The sequence below is a fragment of the Molothrus aeneus genome, chromosome 15 (genome assembly GCF_037042795.1).
Source record: "Molothrus aeneus isolate 106 chromosome 15, BPBGC_Maene_1.0, whole genome shotgun sequence".
Taxonomy (NCBI): Eukaryota; Metazoa; Chordata; class Aves; order Passeriformes; family Icteridae; genus Molothrus; species Molothrus aeneus.
This window is the reverse complement of record NC_089660.1, coordinates 3,721,393-3,740,769: the sequence shown is the minus strand read 5'-3', so window position 1 is coordinate 3,740,769 and position 19,377 is coordinate 3,721,393. Positions and strand designations below refer to the sequence as shown.

At 64.4% G+C, this 19,377-nt stretch overlaps 1 protein-coding gene across 1 annotated transcript; it reads left to right on the top strand.

Moving 5' to 3' along the window:
- Positions 1–6,638: 6,638 nt before the first annotated feature.
- On the top strand, positions 6,639–19,376 carry UNC5A (unc-5 netrin receptor A). The gene is made up of 16 exons (XM_066560435.1): positions 6,639–6,753; positions 14,557–14,778; positions 14,907–15,050; positions 15,127–15,230; positions 15,342–15,522; positions 15,636–15,803; positions 15,992–16,156; positions 16,242–16,430; positions 16,783–17,082; positions 17,174–17,261; positions 17,341–17,509; positions 17,581–17,814; positions 17,910–18,059; positions 18,155–18,319; positions 18,404–18,579; positions 18,786–19,376. The coding sequence occupies exons 1-16, from the start codon at positions 6,639–6,641 to the stop codon at positions 18,943–18,945; spliced, it is 2,730 nt and encodes a 909-aa protein (XP_066416532.1). The 3' UTR covers positions 18,946–19,376.
- Position 19,377: the final 1 nt, after the last annotated feature.

Sequence of the window (19,377 nt, the reverse complement as noted above, 5' to 3'; positions counted from 1 at the left end):
ACCCCAGCAAGGGCGTTGTGCCCATGGGGTGCCCTTGCCCCACCACGTCACAAGGCCAAGGTTAGCTGGGGCAGGAGGGGGTGCAGAGGCTGCTGCAGTGCTGTGGTTCATCACCATTCTCATGTAGCCACAGCGGGATTTCTTTTGATTGGAAAAATAATAGGAGCCATTTATCTCCATGGCTTTATGGGTTCCCATCAGCCCTGCAGCCCAGCCAGGCTGGGGGACTGGCCATGCCCACCCAGAGCCTGCCCTCTGGGGACACAGTGACCTTCATCCTCAACTTTTGCACCCCACAGTCCCTGTCTGAGGGTCAGAGGGTGCTGGGGGGGACAAAGTCGCCCCCTGGGTGGGCACAGCAGTTGCCAGGAGCCACACAGGGACTATAGCAGTGCCAGGGCTGCCCCCGGCCTATCTCATGCTGGGCAGCTGTCCCAGCTGGCAGCCGAGCTGGCAGCCCTGTCAATAATAATAATTAAAAATTAATACTAATCAAAAGGGAGAGGCAGATGGCAGCAGACATGCGGCAAGGCTGGAGGTGGGGGTGGGAGGCAGGGCAGACAGAGGGGCCTGCAAGGACAGGGGTGGGGGGGCCAGGAGTGCTGTGGGGTCTAGTGGGGATGGGAGGTGCAGGTCAAGGGACCCATGTGGCACAAGAGGGATGGGGGATATGGGGCTGGGGTTGATGTGGGGCACAGCAGGAATGGGATGGACTGTGCTGCTGCAGGGATGGGGTCCTGTGTTCCTCTTTCCATGCAGGGGTTGTGGGTCAGTGGTGCTGGGTGCCCGTGCTGGGTCACCTTGCCAGCAGCTGGCGTGCAACCATGGCCAGGCACTGCCAGTCCAGCTTCTCCCTGAGCCACCAGCTCTGGCAGCAAGGACAGATCCTGCCCCTAGCACGCTTCTGGTGCAGGCACCCATTCTTGCAACCAGTGAGCGCTGCAGGGTTAAAATCCCCCAGAAAACTGGGGAAGGAGCTGCTGGCTCCATGCAGGGCGCGTGGGCCGGGGAGGAACAGGCAGCGCTGGCTCACCGTGGGAGTGGGCAGGCAGCGTGGCTGCCAGCACTGAGGCTGTGCCACGCTATTCCTGCAGTGCCTGAGCCCACCTGCCTGCCCTGTCACCCGGCCAGGGGCACTCTGGACCTTGCAGGAGAGCTGTGGGTACACAGGGGACCTCCATCCCTGCTGCCACCAACATCCCCCTGCATCCCTGGACTGGAGCTTCCCGTGCTGTCCCTGCCAGGTCCTGGAGGGGCACAGGCTGTGCCCACCCTCCGTTCAGAATCACCGTGGCATGCAAGGAGGGGTACCCAGGGTGAGGGGTACCTACAGCGCACCGTTCCCATGACAACCTCCCGGCAGAGACAGCAGCGGTGCGGGAGATGCGGGAGGCGAGGGGTCCATGGACCCACCGGGCATGGGCAGGGCTGGCAGGACACAGCAGAGCACAGCACAGGGGCTGCACCTCTGCCTCTTGCTCCCCCACTCGGGCTCTGCCTGCTCCATCCTGTTTCTTGCAGCCTGGGACAGGCAAGCATGGCACTGCTGCTGCTGCCCTCCAGCTGCAGCTGCACGGTGGGGAAGGGGTTAAATGCCTGCAGGGCCGTCCCCAGTGCCAGCAGCAGAAGAGGCAAAGACGGGGACAGAATCTCCTGCCCTGCGCCTCAGGGAGCCTGTACCTGAGAAGGGTCCTTTGCTGTCACTTCTCATCTGGGTGGATAGCGGGCTCTGAACACGGCTGAGCACTCTCCTTCCCCGCAGGGACGGGCTGGCACTTCTCGCTCGGCAGAGGCAGGCGGGGGGAGTGGGCGGGTGGGATGGGGACAGGGATGGGGACAGGGACGGGAGCTGTGTGGCCGCAAACCTGCAGGCATGACTGCAGCACGGGGCTGTGCAGACAGTGCCACCACCCCTTTGGGGTGTGTTATCATGGCCTGGGTGCCCCTATGATGGCTGGCACATGCCCACAGAGCCTTCATCTCCACGAGTCACCGTGTCCATGCTGTCCCTGAGAGTCTGGTACTGTCCCTGCCCTCACCCCCCTCCCTCAGCTCCCACAGTGGATGCCACCAGGTCCGAGGGACCACCCTGCACCTCCCTCAACACAGACACATCCAAACATTAGCACCCCCAGGTCCTCCCAGCGTGGCACGGGGAGCAGCCACTCTCCAGGTTCACAGGGGAGCAGGTGGCAGCCCTGAGGCTGCGGGGACACAGGGCACGTGGCAGTGCCTGTCCTTTCCCTCCTGGCCCTGTGCATCCCGCTGTGCATCACAGGGGGCTGCTGATGCTGCACCCACAGCCATCCCTTTCCCGGGGCCGGGGCTGTCAGGCTCCTTGCATGCCCCAGCTCCACAGCTCTGGCGGGGAGGGCTGGAGTTTCCCGGCGGTCGATGTGCCCATCGATCCCCACAGCTCTGCCGGCTGCTCTCCCACTGCCCTGCTAATTAATGGGCTGCTGCTGCTGCTGTGGGAGCGCTGGGCACGGGGTGCTTGGGCTGCCTGCACCGTGCCCTGCCTGCACCGTGCCCTGCCTGACCCTGCCCTGCCTGCACAGGAGCTTTGCCCCACACATGTCAAGGAGCCAGCACCCACTTCAGACCCACCATGAAGTGGGGGCTCTGTGTTAGACTGGGCATGGGACTGACGGGTCCAGGGCAGGGTGAGTGCTACCAAGGATGGTTGGGGACAGCAAATGGCCACTTGCAGCCCACTAGCTGCCCATGCCCAGAACAACCTCGCACTGCTCACAGCTGTGCCCACCCTGCCTGCCCCCAGCCTGCTGTGGGGACAGGGATGGGGACTGCCTTTGTGCCAGTCTGTAATGAGATTTCTGCTTGGCTGCCTGGATAGAAAATCCCAGCCAGAGGATGTGAAAAGCCTCTCCAAGCCCCAGCAGCCTCCTGCTCCTGCTCAGAGCATACAGAGGTGCCCCTGCCCCAGCACCCACAGTGCTGCCAGGGGAGCATCAGCACCAGCTTCATCCAGAGCACCCACTGCAATGCTTGGAGTGGTCGTTCTGGGTGCCAGCATCTGCATCCCAGTGCTGTCAGATATTATTCTCTGTGGTAAAGTCCTGGCACCCTGGTACTGTGTCTGCAGAGCTTGTGTTTGCAGAGTGGCACCATGCTGTGCTTCTGGCCACTTCATTTTCCCCTGCAGCAGCAGCAAATCCATCTCCTCAAAAAGTGGGGAGTGACTCTTTGGGTGCTCAGGGCTACAAGGAACAGGCTGTGCCCAATGGGCTTTGCTGCACATCCTAAAGGAGCCCTTCCCACCCCCAGCACTGTGTGTCGTTAATCTACTCTTGCAAATGGCTAATTTTGAAAATCCTCTTATCAGAATTAGGTCCTCAACATCCATATTTATTTACTTTTCATTTTCATAATCTTTCTGCTCCTTGTGTGGCTGGGGTTGTTCTCACTGGCTCCATTTCTGAGCATCCCTGTGCAGGATGACACCTGGGATGTCCCACACTGTGTCACGTTATCCCAAGCCAAGCTTGGGATGCCATGCCATGACCATGCCATGCTGTGCTGTGCCATGCCATGCTGTCCCATGCCAGGCTGTGCTGTGCCATGCTGTCACCTGTCTGTTACACAGCACACGTGCTCCTCACACCTTTGGCTCTGCCAGTGACACCATCAGCGCCAGTGCCCACCCCGCTGGAGCACCCTCTTGTCCCATGCCCTGCAGAGCCCTGCCTGGTGCCAGGGCAGCCACATCCTGCCCTAGGGCCCTGCATTATGCATTGTTTACCCGCCAGCACCTTCCCTGTTTGTAACTCAATTAAGCAGGCGCGGTTTTGCTAATACAATGGTGTTTAATATTCGCCTTCCTTAAATACCACAAATGGAGAGGGAGGCAGCGCACGGGCGATCCATTATACATGAGCTCAAATATCTACTTAAATATTTGATGGGAGTTTAGAAAATCTCAGGGCTGGCCTTGCCCGTGGCTGCCAGGGCTAGGCAGGAGGTCGGGCACGGCACAGGGCCCTTGCCAGGCTCCGTGGTGGTGGGAGCTGCCTCACCCCAGCTGGCCCAGACAAAAGTGGCACCTGGGGCGTGTGGTGAGAGGTGAGCAGTGCCAGGGAGGTGGCATCCCCAGGGAGCTGCAGCCCACAGAGCCTGGGTGTACCACTGCTCACCAGGTGATGCCCTCCCCCCACCTCTGCCTTAATCCAGGCTTTTTCAGAAGAAAGCCCTGACACAATGGCTGTAGCACGTGGCTGAGCCGTGACCGCGGAACACTGGAGAGGAGAATTAATTTTTAATTCCACCTTAATTACTCTGAGTAATAATCCATTTACAGCACCCAGTGGGACCGGTGTTTCTGGCATCCCCCTGGGGCTTGCAGGACACCCAGATGCTGAGCATGTGGGGTTGGAGGCACTGGGCCAGCCAGGCACTGCAATCTCCTCCTCAAAGACTCTGATTCCCATGGCTCCCCATGTGCTGCAGCCCCTCACACCACCCTGGCAGGTGGGCAGGGGTCCCAGATGCCCCCACAGGCATGAGCCAGGCAGACATTGACCCTTGGCAGCAGGACTCAGGGCTCTGGCAGCTGTAGAGCAGGATCTGGCTCATCCATCCCTTCAGTTTCTCCTCAGCAAGAGGGAAAGCAAGCAGAATTAAAAGTGATCTCCTCAATCTGTATTAATTAGAGTTTATTCATTCGTCAGTGCACTCTGCCACTTCTCCACTGATGACCCAGCCACGCTGGCCCACAGCACAGGAGGGACAATGTAGGGTGACACCACACAGCCTTGGCATGGCACCGAGGGAACTGAGAGAAGCTGAGGCTGGACTGGGCACCACCAGCACCCCCGGCTGGGCACCGGGACAGGGAGGATGCAGTGGGTGCCCAGGGGCTGGGAGCGTTGTTGCTGGCACTGCCAGCGCCGTGCCAGGAGCAGGAGCTGGAAGCCATCCCAGGAGAGAGGTGCAAGGAGCAGATGGGGCTGGCATCACACATGGGACCCCCAGCCCCCTCCCCACCACGCTGCCCAGGGCAGCACCGTGCTGGGTGCCCACCTCAGGTGCCATCTGCACTGGGTACCCCACCTCTCCCTGTCCTGCTGCTTGCCTGGGGGTTTGGCCACCGGGGGAGCCCGAGCTGGGGGTCCCGGTGCTGTGGGGGAGCTCGCCCCCGTTCCCATGGCAGCCCCCTGGAGCTCATGTGCAGAGCGGTGACTTCAGCAGGAGCAGATGGAGCTGCAAGGAGTAAAAACATCCTGTTTCCATGCAAATGCCATCAGTAATAACGAGCCAGCCTGAAGGAGGGCTGTTATTGCTTCACCAGAGCTCTGCTTACAGGGGTTGGGGGTCTCCTCTGCCACTGGCCCCCACCACTGTCCAGACAGATGTCCTGGGGCTCATGGATCTGCCTGGGGCAGCATGGTGGGATGAAAATGGGCACCCACGGGTGTCACACACAATCTCTGCCCTACCTGTGTGCATGGCTGGTCCAGGACTGCACAGGAGGTCCTGTGTGATGGTGGGAGATGGCTCTGGCCTCGTCCCAGAGCGGTGCTGGCAGTGGGCTCGACTCTGCCTGGCACTGTCAGCATTGTGCTGGGGTGGAGGGAGGCCACGGCACAGCCGGTGCCACCCAGGAGAGCTGCGCTGGCTTCACACACACTTCAGCTCTTGAAGGCATCAGAGCAGTTGTTAATTGTTCCTGATGCCGCTAATGAAATTATTGCTGCACGAGGCTGGGAGCCACTGCCTGGCTGCTGCTGCTGGGGACAGGGCTGCTGGGGACAGCTGCCACAGGCTTTGGCTGCCACAGGGTTTGGGGAGCACCCCGGGCACCCCAGTACAGCCTCAGCCCCCTTTGACCTTTGCCCCTTGCCCACATTGTGGCTGCCTGCTGGTGATGGCAACGCTGCTTGTGGGCACCTTGGCAGGGTGCAGGGAGGGGACAGAGAGGGAAGGGGCCACATCATGCGGCTGCATCCCCTGGGAGAGGCCAGTGTGGCTGAGCATGGGGTACCTTGAGGTCAGACCGCCATGTGTGGCAGAAAGGTGGGGTCCTACAGGTTACCCATGCTGCCACAAAGATTGCGGTCCCTCTTCTGTGACATTTCCCGTGGGATGCCAGGCTGGGCTGGGGAGCATCCCCGGGCATCACCCGGTGGTGCAGCAGGGCTTGGGGTAGAGTGGGGCGTGGAGGGGAGATGAAGCTGTAGCAGGTGTGAGCTGTGCCGGGGGTGCAGAGCCCGCGGGCGTCCCGGAGAGGGGAGTGACGCCGTGCCGGGGGGGATGCGCCGTGCCCGGGGGGGATGCAAGCCGGGGGCGCCGCGCTGCCCTGCGTTCGGGGACGGTGCGGACCCCCCGTGCGGGCTCGGGTGTGTGCAGAGGCGGGGGTGCAGAGCCAGCGGGGGGAGCGGTGCCGGCGTTGCGGGCGGGGGGCGGCGGCGGGGGCGCGCCCAGCTGTTGCGCCGTCCCTTCCGCGGGCGGGTCCGCGCTCCCGCCCCGCATTGGCGGCGCCCGGGCGGAGCGGAGCGGCGCGGCGGCGGGCGGCAGCCGCGGCGGGGCCGGTGGCGGTGGCGGGGGCGCCATGGCCCGCTGAGGGCGGCGCGGAGCGCGGCCCGCCCTGCTCCCTCGCCCCGCAGCGCTCCGCGGGGCGCGCCATGGGTGCGCGGCCGCCCCGCCGCCGGGCCCCCCCCGCCGCCGCCGCCGCCGCTGCCGCCGCCGCGCCGGGGCCGCTCGGTGCCCTGCTCGCCGCTGCCCTGCTCGCCGCCGCCGGTGAGTCACCGCCGCCTCCCGCGGGCACCGCGCTCTGGGCGGGAGGGGGAGGACCGGCGGCGCGGCGGGGACCCGGCACCGGGACTGGGCGCCGGGCAAGGTCACCCGGGGAGCGGCGGCGGGTGCGCGTTTTGCGGGACGCCGGTGCCCTCCCGCTGACGGGGACCGCTCGTTCTCCGTGCGGGATGCCCGCTGGCTCTGGGAGGTTCGGGTGCTGGTGGGGCGCCCTCCCGGAACGGGGATGTGTCCCCCGCCCCACGGCGGGCACCGCCGTCCCCCGCCCCTCGCCCAAGCGCGGCCGCACACGCGTGTCCCGCCGGCACTGCCCCGGACCCTGCCCGCACTCGGTGGGGCTGGCGCTTCCCGTTCCCCCGGGGCCCTGCCAGCGCCGGGCAGCGGTGCCTGCAGCGCACCTGCCCCACGCGCGGTGTCCCTGCCCAACGCACAGCATCCCCGCCGCTGGCACGGCGTTCCTGCCGCTGCCATCACTTGGCCGGGACACAGGGGACCGCGGTGACGGGATAGCCCGGAGGGTGCTGCCACGCCGCGGGGGTGCGCGTGGGTGGTCATGACGCGGGGAGCATGCGGGACTGTATCGGTGGTGCTGCAAACGCGGACGGTCCGGAGCACGGCTGCCCCCGGCGATGCCCCCCAGGGCAGGACCCGGCAGGAGCGGGAGCGGCCGCGTGGACCCCCGGGGCTTGTTGGCTCCGGCGGCCGGTGCGTGGGGTCGGCGGGCGGGAGCACGGTGGGTGCCCGGGGCTGGCAGGTGTCACGGCAGACGGGAAGTGGCGGCTGCAGACAAAGGACCAGGCTGGGGGCGGGGAGCTGCGCGGGGCTGGACGTGAGCTCTGCGGGGGGCCCGTGGGGGAGACAGGACCCCCCCTCTGCGCCCGAGGGTCCCGGACCCCTGACCCTCCAGCCGCCAGCAGAGATGTCCCCCAGTGTGGTTTCCGTGCGGGCACGGCAGACGCCCAGAGGGGCTGCAGCCCCAGTGCTCCCACAACCGTCTGGGCATCCCCAGGGAGCCTGCATGGCCCCGTCTGCAGGGGGACGCTGCAGAGACGGCGCGGTGGATGGGCACCTCCTGGGGGTAGGGGACTCTCTATGGAGGGTGCTGTGGGTACCCAACCCCAGCTGGGCATGGACCACGGCTGTCCCCACAGCACCCGTGGGAACTGTGAGGATGGATGGAGATGGGGGGCAGAAGGGCAGGGGGTGCACCAGAGCACCTCATGCCAGCCCTGTCTCAGGAGGTGTGAGCAGCCTGGAGGTGCCTGCCCTGGCTCGGGCAGTGTGGTGTGGTGCTGGTCCCCATCTCTCACCTGGCAGGCAGCTCACAGCCAGCCATAGCACGACTGAGCCCAGTCACCTGCACAGCCACTGCTTGGCACAAACAGGGCAGGCTGGGCCTCTGCTCCAGCCTGGCAAGGCATGGCACAGCATGGCACGGCACGGCTCCTTTCAGGCTGGGGACAGCGAACCTGGCTGTCCAGGCAAAGGGCCCCTGCCTGCTTGTGGAGCAGCGTCCCTGGCTGTGGGCTGCCCAGCCCCTGGAGCCCAAAGGGGAAGGGCGAGAACAGCAGCGAGGAGTGAGGGTCACCCATGGACAGCAGGGAGGGACGAGCTCCCAAGGTGGGGCTGCCCTGCTTGGCTGCTGCACCATCGGGTGGGCAAGGGCAGGGGGCAGGGTCCTTCCCAGGGTGCCATGAGCCCTTCTCCTTGGCATCATTGCAGCCAGTGCCAGACCCTAGCACATCTCCTGCCCCAGCCCCACAGTGGCTCCTGCTCCAGCTCCTCTGGTCAGGGCCACAGACTCTGCTCTAACCATGCACGAGCCACGTTGTGCTGCTGACTTCCCCGGGCTGCCAGGGACCCCTGGGCTCCAGCAGACAGCCCCCAACCACTGCACTCCACAGCCTGATGCCCCACAGCCTGGCACCCCAGGTCATTGCATCATACAGCACCCCACAACCTGTGCCTGGCTGGGCACGGGTGGCTCCGTGGGGCGGGCAGGGCTGGAGTGGGGCAGGGCTGGAGTGTGCCAGGCACCGGGGAGCTGCGGGCACCGGGAAGCTGCGGGCACCGGGAAGCTGCCGTGCCGTGCCGGCTGTCAGCACGAGCACGCGGCAGACGCAGCCTGCCCAGGGCTGTTTGTTCTGGCTCGGTGCCACGCGGGGCTGGCACTACATCAAAGCGTGCTGAGCCTGGCAGGTGCTTGCGGGAGGGAATCGGGATGCTGACGGTGCCACCAGGGGCTGGGCACCCCCGGAGTCACTGCAGGCTCCTCATAGCCCGGCCCACCGGGTGGCCAGCAGCACACGGGACCACCCTGTTACTGATGTCGGTGCCCAAGGTATGTTGGCATGGGGATTGAGTGCTGTGCATGTCCCACTGTCCCCCCTTCCCTGTGCCCAGGGGTGCACCCTCCGTGCCAGCACTGCTCTGTCTGTCAGCACAATCGCTGGTCCATGGATTGCATGTCTGCCTGTGGAAAGGCTGAGGTGGGCTGGCTCCAGACTGGGCACACTATGGACCCTGTCCTCATCCAGTCAGTCCCAGCTGCCCAGTGCCCCTTGGCTCTGCCATCTGCCTGCTCATTGGGTGCTGCTCCCGGGGGGTGTCAGGCAGTTGCTCCCCATGGGCCCCCAGACTTTGCTCTGCCGGGGCTCCTGCAGGATGGGGTTCTCAGGTCCCAGGTCCCTCAGACAGCCCTTGCTGCCAGAGGGTTGTGAGGTGCCAGGGCTGCCGTCAGCACTGAGTGACATCCGTGGGTGAGAGGGGAGAGACTGTGGGACTGGACACTGGCACCTGGGATTGTTGTCCCCTGCCTGTTCCGGTGGGATGCGGGACTGAGGGTGACCTTGACACTCCTCCCAGTGGGGCCAGGGCTTGGCAAAGCTTTTGCTTCCCACCATCAGTTAAAGGAGAGCCAGGAAACCCACTCGGCTTCCCAGGATTGAGACCCCAGAGCCAGTTCCTGCACATTGCACGGGGCCAGCCTTGTGTACTCCACTATTCCAGTGCTCGACTGGGCTGGGGGACCCCCTCATCCTCCACTGAGCACGGGACCCCTTCCCCATGCCGTGCTGCTGAGAGGGGCTGGCAGGTCTTGGCACGAGTCCTGCTGGCACAGAGGCTCTGGAGTCTGTGGGGCTCTTCAGCTACCCAGAGCTGGTGGGAACATGTCCCCTCTCGGGCTCTGTGTGTGCCTGGGGAAGAATACCCAGCCCTGGATGCCGGGGCTGGTAGCCCTCAAGCAGGCAGAGGTGGTCCTGGGGAGGGGCTGCCACCTCCAGCTGTCTTTGGTGGCCCTGGCACCATTGTCCTCAGCCCCTGGTCATGGTGCAGCGGGGGTCATGTGCGGGCACAGCCAGGGCGTGCAGCCCTGGGCGGGCGCTGGGAGCCCTGGCACATGCTAATTGCATGTAATGGGGAGAGCAGTATCAGCTCAAATCCCTAATTAGGCAGCTCCATTGTCATGCAAACCCGCCTAATTCATTCACAACCAGCACTCGCTTCATCAGCGCCCAGACGCTGCCAGGCACTCACCGGGAGACAGGCACCTCCAGCAGCCTCCCCCGTGGCCCCAGGGCTGGCACACGTGGGCCACACGCCTGAGGGGCCCGGACAATGGCCAGCTCGTGGGGACACGCCAGAAAATTGGGGACACGGTCCAGGGTAGGGGGGGCACGCCCGGGGACACGGTGCCCATTGGAGCATGGAGGCAGCGTTGGCATCGTGTGCCCATCGTGCCCGGTGCTCAGCACGCGCCAGGCTGGCCAGGAGCCAGGTCCTGCTGCCCAGCACTGGCATCCGACCCTGCTGGCGCTCTGCCCAGCCCGGGCTGGCACTGGCACCCGCCTGGCGTTGCTGTGGGGCTGTGTGGGGTGGAGGGGTGGGTGTGAGGGAAGTGTTTGGCGATGTCCTGATGCCCCAGGTGAGGCTCAGAGCAGCTGGGCAGTGCTGTGGCCCACGCCTGGGGGGTCTCCCAGAGACATCAGCAGCTGATCCTGCTCAGAGCCAGCCTCTCCCAGCAGGATGGTACCCAGCTCAAAGCCTCAGACGAGCTTTTTGATTGTGGGGAGTTGTGCCAGTTTCCTTCTCTGCACCCTGCAGAGAGCAAAGTGCCAGCGACGGGGACCCCCGCGTGCAGGGTTAGCACCCCCAGGCTCCCCTGGAAACAGCTGGGCACCCTCTGCCCTCCCCCTGATGCCCACCCTTCCCTCGTTAAGGCCAGAGCAATCAACAGCAATTATGGCTTTAATTACCTGATGCTGGGATGAAGGCTGAGCGCCAGCTAAGTGTGAGGAAATCTTTCACGTTAATGGTGTGCCAGGCCTGGCACGACTGGATGGATGGGGCACCAGCTGGGAGCGAATCTGCGGCTGCAAAGTCCACGGGGATTCGGGAGGTCCACGGAGGGGCGCAGTGCTGCAGGCAGGTGCTGGCATTGAGGTCCCCAGCAGCAGCAGCAGACAGGGGAGCACAGGAGGATGGGGTGGGATGCTCCATCAGGGGTGGCTGATGTGGTGGGCAGCAGCGTTCAGACAGACTTGTGCCACTGTCCCACTGCAGGCAGCCACCTGCTCCCTCGCAGGGGCAGCTGTGCCCCGTGGGCACCCAGCGGCCGAGCCGGTGCCGGTGCCGGTGCCGGGGCTGGCGCTGCCGCAGCCTCTCCTCGCCAAGAGCACGCTGACCTTCTCAGTGTCTCCCCGCGGCAGGCACGGAGGCACCCACCAGGCTGCTCCCGGCACCGCTGGGGGCTTTGGCACCGTCATCCAGGCAGCGTCAGCCCCTTGAGGACCAGAGGGACCATACTGGGGCACCCATGGGAGCCTGGTGTGTCCAATCAGTGTGCCCCCCCCCCCCCCCCCAAAATGGGCAGTGCGGTGTCCTGCGGTCTCTCCTTGACCAGTAACACCAGTACACCTGGTGTTTCTGCTGCTGGGGAGACCAGGTGCTACGGTGAGAGGCTGTGTGACCACCTGGGGTGGCAGAAAACAGGGGGAGCTTTGTACAGGGGGGGCAGGAGCAGCTGGGGGTCCCACAGTGCTGTGACGAAGGCAGGGGTGGGTGCCAGAGCTCACAGCGGGATGGCCCCATCCCCTCTGCACTCTGAGCTGGATGTCGCAGACTTGTTCCCCAGCCCACCACCCTTCCCCTCCATCAGGCACCACTCGTTATCCCACGTGTTGGGGGGGATAATTGATATTAAAGCCCTGCTTAATGCACCGACTTTGCAGGCTGAGATTTATCGGCGCTGGAGCAAACTGTGCTCCCGGTCTCTCCTTTGGCTGCAGGGAGAACGGCCGAGGCTGTGCCCGGCCACGGGGAGGGAGGGGCGAGGGGCGGGTGGAACCCAGGGCCCCCCCACCCCGTGCGCTTGTTCCCCGCCGTCCCCGCCGAAGTTCCCCGGTTCCCTTTGCCAAGGTGACATAAGCATCTCGCCTGTTTCCATGGCAACGCAGCGGCAGGTGAGCGCGAGGCGGATGCAGGAGCCGGCACGCGCCACGTGGGGGCCGCTACCCACGGAGCGCCCACGCTGAGCCCGCACCCACCACGGGCTGGGGGTGCCACGCTCTGGGGGGGACCCACAGGGCCCGCAGTGCATGGAGGGGCTGCAGGGAGCGGCGCAGCCATGGGGTGCAGGGAGCCTGTGCTGGGGGAGTGTCTGTGCTGTGGAAGATGCCCACGCTGGGAAGAATGGCTGTGGCGTGGAGGGGTCCCCAGGACAGGGGGGGCGCACAGGGCATGGAGGGGGCTGAAGAGTGTCGGGATGTGAGGTACTCACGGAGTGTGTGACATGCATCCACAGTCCATGAGATCCCCGAGGTGTTTGGTGTAACTGGGATGCGTGGGGTGGCCATGGTCCATTGGATGGTCACAGAGTGCGTGGGGGGCTCGTAGTGCGTCCAGAGCCCACGGTGTGCAGGGTACCCGTAACGAGGGGGGTGTCTGTGGTGCATGGGGCACCCAGACCATTGTTCCCCTGCTCCCTCACAGGGCTCCAGGCCAGTTCCAGCCTCCTGGCTGTGCCACATGGCTCCATGCACAGAGCCTCACCAGAGCCTGGCACAGTGCTCAGCACTCAGACATCCAGGGCTGGGCAGCACCTCACTGCAAATCCCCAGCTCTGTTTGCTGCCCATGCTCCCCCTGCCCTGCCCACAATGCACCCAGCATCCCGCTTGGGTGGGCAGCTGCAGGGGTTCCATACCCATCCTGCCTCCTCCACGCCTTGCTGTTGATCGCAGGCTCCCTGCGCCCCTGCACTCGGCCGTGATGGATAGACACGCAGCTCGGCAATCGCTGTACTCATTTCACGTGTGATTAAAAAGCTGGTCCCGCAGCACAGTTCACCCGGCGCGTCTGCCACAGCCGCCCGGGCGGGAGGCAGCCGCGACGCTGTGCAGCAGCAAACATGGCATTTCATAAATAAATTGGGTTTATTTACCCGGAGCCCACATGCCAGCACGGGTAGCGCAGTGTGGGCACCCGGGGTGCCCGAGCAGCAGGCACAGCGGTGGGTGATGCGGCGAGCTGTGCCGCAGCCGGCACGGGGACAGCCCCGCAGGGCACCGCAGCGCCTGTCCGTGCCGTGACCCCCGGGCCGGCCCCAGGCTGCGGCTGGGGGGGTCGTTAAACCGGTGAAATATGAAATGCCTGTATATCCCCGACAGGAGTTTTAATTAAATTAATTGCCAGTGACATTGTAAAAGTGCTGATGGGGTAATAACCGGCGCGTTATGGTCGCCGTTTATCTTCTCCGCGTAAATTAGCTGCCGCACCTTGCCCGTCCCGGCGGGCATCGCGGCGGGCTCGTCGGCACCCACTCCCCGGCTCCGAGCGGCCTGAGCCGGCTGGGGGCAGCGGCAGGGCCTGGAGCCTCCTGGGGGACTCAGGCAGGGCCCAAGGGACCCCCGTGTCGCTCGCGTTCCCGTCACGCAGGCAGGCGGCCGTGCCGGGCGGGAGCCAGCCGGGGTGGGCACAGGCAATGGGGTCCCACGGGCACATGGGGAGTGGCTGGTGGTTGCCAAACGAAGGTACTTAATTACTGCGCATTCCATCCCATTTAATTGCTTATTAAATCCTAACCAGCCAATTAGCAGCAGCAATTACAGCTTCATTCAGTGACACAATCGCTATTTTATCGTTTGTTAATCAAATGCTTATTTAGGGCCCTGGTTTATTAACTCTTTCCACAGCAGGCACCGGCGGGGTGCGGGGAGAAGAGACACCTGGCCTTATCTGGGTTGGAGGATGTGGATATCGTGGGAGTGTGCCACGTGTCCCCAGCACTGCTGTCCCCATGGGGGCATGTGTGTCCAGCACTGAGCCATCCTCACCACCCTGGGGACAGCCAGCCCCCATGTGCTGTGTGTCAATGGCACAGGATAGGACGCCCTGCTGTGCTACCCTGCCCTGTCACCACTACTTGCCCAGCATCCCTGTGCCACTCTGGGGTGCAGCAGGGCAGGATGTGGCCCCTGGTCAGTGTCTCACAGAGTGCTGGAGAAGGGGGTGGCAGGCGCCCCAGAGGCATGAGCGATGGCCCTTGTTGGTCACACTACATTTCCTTTTCATTAGTGCTAAGTGTGGACATGAGGGATCGGCAAGGGTTCAGCAGGCACAGCCACTGCGTGGCTGCTTTCCCTGATGGATGGCAGGGCGGGACAGGGCTGCCGCACTGCTGGTGGAAGGGACAGTGGGGAGGCACAGGGCCACTGGCATGTGGCTGTGCCAGTGCAGGTGATGTCCTAGCCAGGGCACGTGGAGGTGGCCAAGCCCCATCTCCCCACAGGTGCTCAGCAAAGTGCAACCGTGGCCAACCCGGCATCTGGCGCATCCTCGGACCTGCTGCCACACTTCCAGCTGGAGCCAGAGGATGTCTACATTGTGAAGAACAAGGCAGTGAGCCTGGCCTGCCGTGCCACCCCTGCCACACAGATCTACTTCAAGTGCAATGGCGAGTGGGTGCACCAAGGTGACCACGTTACGCAGCACAGCACTGACCGCAGCACCGGTGAGCGCCAGCAGGAGCGGCAGCGTCAGCCCCTCTCCTGGGGAGACACGTGTGCCACTCTTGACGGGGCTGGGGCATCAGGGACAGCTCCCAGCATGCCAGTGTGACGTGCCACTGTCTGGTCCCAGGGCTGCCAGTGATGGAAGTGAGCATCGAGGTCACCCGTCAGCAAGTGGAGAAGATCTTTGGGCTGGAGGAGTACTGGTGCCAGTGCGTGGCCTGGAGCTCCTCTGGCACCACCAAGAGCCAGAAGGCCTTCGTGCGCATCGCTTGTGAGTGCCTGCAGGTGTGTGGACAGAGTGTGGGGCACCGGCCCCAGCCCCCCATCTGACCCCTGTGCCTCCCCAGATCTGCGCAAGAACTTCGAGCAGGAGCCGACAGCCAGGGAGGTCTCCATTGAGCAGGGCATCGTGCTGCCATGCCGCCCTCCCGAGGGCATCCCCCCCGCCGAGGTGGGTCCCTGCAGCTGGGCAGGACAGGATGTGGCTGGGGATACCCCTCACCCAGGGCAATGATGTGTGTGATCCCAGGCAGGTACCCAGTGACATCCCTGTGTCCTACAGGTGGAGTGGCTGCGCAACGAGGAGCTGGTGGACCCGGAACTGGATGCCAACGTCTATGTGACACCAGAGCACAGCCTGGTGCTGCGTCAGGCCCGCCTGGCCGACACTGCCAACTACACCTGTGTGGCCAAAAACATCGTGGCCCGCCGCCGCAGCGCCTCTGCTGCCATCACTGTCTACGGTATGGCCCCTCCACACCAGTCCCTGCCACGCTGCCCTGGTGTGACTCTCCCTGTCCTGTCCCTCCCTGCGTCCCCTTAGCGGCAGGGCGCTGATGGGTCCCTCTCCACCCAGTGAACGGCGGCTGGTCGACGTGGACGCAGTGGTCAGGCTGCAGCACCAGCTGTGGACGGGGCTGGCAGAAGCGGAGCCGGACGTGCACCAACCCCACACCCCTCAATGGGGGTGCTTTCTGTGAGGGCCAAAATGTGCAGAAAACCGCCTGCACCACCCTCTGCCCAGGTACCTGCCCTGCTCGGGGCACCGCCACCGCCCCGTCGTGCCGATGCTGCACTCCCCACTGCGCCCATTGCAGTCCCTGTCCCCACCAGGTGTCTTGTCCTCCAATTCCCCTATGTGTCCGTCTCTGCCAGCCCCGGGGCAGGGAAGGGGGGTGGCAGCAGGGCGCTGACCCCAGGCTGTGCCTGCAGTGGACGGTGCCTGGTCGGAGTGGAGCAAATGGTCGGAGTGTGGGGCCGAATGCACCCACTGGCGCAGCCGCGAGTGCTCGGAGCCAGCGCCGCGCAACGGAGGCCGGGATTGTCATGGCCCCGAGCTGGACACCCGTAACTGCACCTCTGAGCTCTGCACCCACGGTGAGCACGGTGGGGATGGCAGGGTTGTCCCCTGGGAGCAGGGACCGTGGTGTGACCGTGTGTGCTGATGTCCTGCCCCACACAGCTGCCCCCGGCGCAGAGGACGTAGCGCTGTATGTGGGGCTGGTGGCCGTGGCCGTGTGCCTGGTGCTGCTGCTGCTGGTGGGGGTGCTGGTGTACTGCCGCAAGAAGGGGGGCCTGGATGCTGATGTGGCTGATTCCTCCATCCTCACCGCCGGCTTCCAGCCCGTCAGCATCAAACCCAGCAAGGCTGGTGAGTGAGTGCTGCAGGGACAGTGCAGGGGCTGTCTGCTACAGGGCATCCCCTACAGGTGGGGGTCTGTGCCCTGTGGGGTCCCTGGTCTTGAGTTGATTCTTTACCTTATGGGATATCCTTACCTAGGGACAGGAACTCTGCATCTTAGAGTCCCTGACTGTGGGGTCAGTGCTCTATGCCACAGAGGGTCAGATCCCCAGGGGTGGTGGCTGTGCCCTATGGGGTCCTCACTATGCAGCAGAGATTGTGTTCCCATGCCGTCTCAAGCTGATTGTGCCCATGTACCATTGCTGGGAACCCCCTGTTTCCTCCTTGCCCCGGCACCACAGTCGCTTGCTCTGTGCTGCAGACAACCCCAGCCTGCTCACCATCCAGCCAGACCTCAGCACCACCACCATGACCTACCAGGGCTCGCTCTGCCCACGCCAGGACGGCCCTGCCAAGCTCCAGCTGCCCAACGGGCACCTGCTGAGCCCGCTGGGTGCTGGACGGCACACGCTGCACCACAGCTCGCCCGCTGCCGAGGGTGCTGACTTCGTGGCCCGGCTCTCCACACAGAGCTACTTCCGCTCCCTGCCCCGCGGCACCAACAACATGGCCTATGGCACCTTCAACTTCCTGGGGGGGCGGCTCATGATCCCCAACACAGGTACAGCGGGGTGGGGGTTCCAGACCACTGCCCAGGCCAGGCAGGGTCCTCATGGGGCTCACCCCCTGCCTGCACCCCAATTCCCACCCAGGGATCAGCCTGCTCATCCCACCCGATGCCATCCCACGGGGGAAGATCTATGAGGTCTACCTGACCCTGCACAAGCAGGAGGAGGTGAGGTAGGTGCTGGGGCTGCTGGGGCACGGGGCTGTTGGAGGGGGTTCTGTCCTGACTCAGCTGCCCCCATCGCTGCCCCAGGCTGCCCCTGGCTGGCTGCCAGACGCTGCTGAGCCCCATTGTCAGCTGTGGCCCCCCCGGGGTCCTCCTCACCCGCCCCGCCATCCTGGCCATGGGGCACTGCGTGGAAGCCAGTGCTGAGAACTGGAGCATCCGCCTGAAGAAGCAGTCGTGTGAGGGCACGTGGGAGGTGAGCAGGGGCGAGGGGTTTCAGGGATGGAGGAGGGACAGCCAGGGCTGAGGTGCATCTCTGCCTGGTAGGACGTGCTGCAGCTGGGCGCTGAGCCGTGCACAGAGCTGTACTACTGCCAGCTGGAAGCGCAGGCTTGCTACGTGTTCACGGAGCAGCTGGGGCGCTTTGCCCTGGTTGGGGAGTCCCTCAGCATGGCGGCCTCCAAGCGCCTCAAGCTGGTCCTGTTCGCGCCGGCCGCCTGCCCCTCGCTCGAGTACAACATCCGTGTCTACTGCCTCAGTGACACCCAGGACGTCCTCAAGGTACCGGGGTCCCCAACCTGCCCATCCCGGTTTGGAGCGAGAGCTGAGCTCCTGGTGTGCGGCATCTCCTGCCTGACTGCTGCTTGTGCTGGCAGGAGGTGATCCAGCTGGAGAAGCAGCTGGGAGGGCAGCTGATCGGAGCCCCCCGGGTGCTGCACTTCAAGGACAGCTACCACAACCTGCGCCTCTCCATCCACGATATGCCCAGCTCCCTCTGGAAGAGCAAGCTCCTCGCCAGCTACCAGGTGAGGAGTCTGGCTGGTGTGTGGGGATGGGGATAGAGGTGTAGGGAGGTGTCCCTGCCACTCTGACACCCCCCAGCTCTGTCACCCCACTGCAGGAGATCCCCTTCTACCACATCTGGAGCGGGCTGCAGCCCTTCCTGCACTGCACCTTCACGCTGGAGCGCCTGAGCACCAGCACCTGTGAGCTGGCCTGCAAGATCTGGGTCTGGCAGGTGGAGGGAGACGGGCAGAGCTTCACCGTCAACTTCAACATCGCCAAGGTGAGGACAGGACTGGGCCACTCCTTGGGGTGGCCATAGCATTGCCTCACATCCCCTTCCCTCCCTGCTCGTGCTCTCCCCTAGGACACAAGGTTTTCAGACTGGCTGGTCCCCGAAGAGGTGGGCACCCCGGCTTTGGTGGGCCCCAGTGCCTTCAAGATCCCCTTCCTCATCCGCCAAAAGATCATCAGCAGCCTGGACCCGCCGGGCACACGGGGAGCCGACTGGAGGACACTGGCACAAAAGCTCAACCTTGACAGGTAAGGCAGACAAAGGACAGTACTGGGGATGGGTGGTATGCTGGATGGGGGCAGGGGTTCTGGCCTCATCCTGCATCTATGGATGGATGCTGGAATGCTGTGGGATCCCAGGAGACAGCTGCTGAGCAAGGTGAGGCTAGCACGGGGCTGATAAGGGGATGTGCAGCCATCCCTGTGCCCTGACATGTCCCTCTGTCCCCTTGCAGCCATCTCAGCTTCTTCGCCTCGAAGGCCAGCCCCACAGCCATGATCCTCAACTTGTGGGAAGCACGGCACTTCCCCAATGGCAACCTCTCCCAGCTGGCTGCTGCCGTGGCTGAGGTCGGCAAGCAGGACGGTGCCCTCTTCTCGGAGGCTGAGTGCTGAGCATGGCGAGTCCCAGGGGACCACCACCATGGGGCTAAGGGGGGCCCTGGCTGGCCCACCAGGCTCCTACTGCCCCACAGCGCATGAGGAGGGCTACCTAGCCCCCTTGGGAGGGCAGGATGCCCCTGCCCCATGGCAGTCAGGCCCCTCCAGCACTGTGGCGTCAGGACTCAGCCCAGCCCTGGGGGTCCCAGAGCCCCATGGTGGGGGACTGGGGGGGCACAGGGTGTGCGTCGTGCGTGCGGTGCCGTCGTGGTGTCTGCGTGTGGGGCCAGGTGGCCCCGGGCCCCGTGCCGTGTTGTGTAAAGCCCGTTTTTTTAATTCTGTATTAAGTGCATTCAAGTATTTACACTTGGCCTTATGTACATAGCGGTGCCGCGGGCGGGGGGTCTGCCGGACGTGAATGTAAATAAATTCGATATATATTGCTAC

Excerpts from the sequence above, each read along its gene's own strand:
- UNC5A (XM_066560435.1), top strand. The coding sequence starts at position 6,639 with ATGGGTGCGCGGCCGCCCCGCCGCCGGGCCCCCCCCGCCGCCGCCGCC. Across the intron at positions 6,754-14,556 it reads TGCCCTGCTCGCCGCCGCCG|GTGCTCAGCAAAGTGCAACC; the intron begins GTGAGTCACCGC and ends ATCTCCCCACAG. Across the intron at positions 14,779-14,906 it reads CAGCACTGACCGCAGCACCG|GGCTGCCAGTGATGGAAGTG; the intron begins GTGAGCGCCAGC and ends GTCTGGTCCCAG.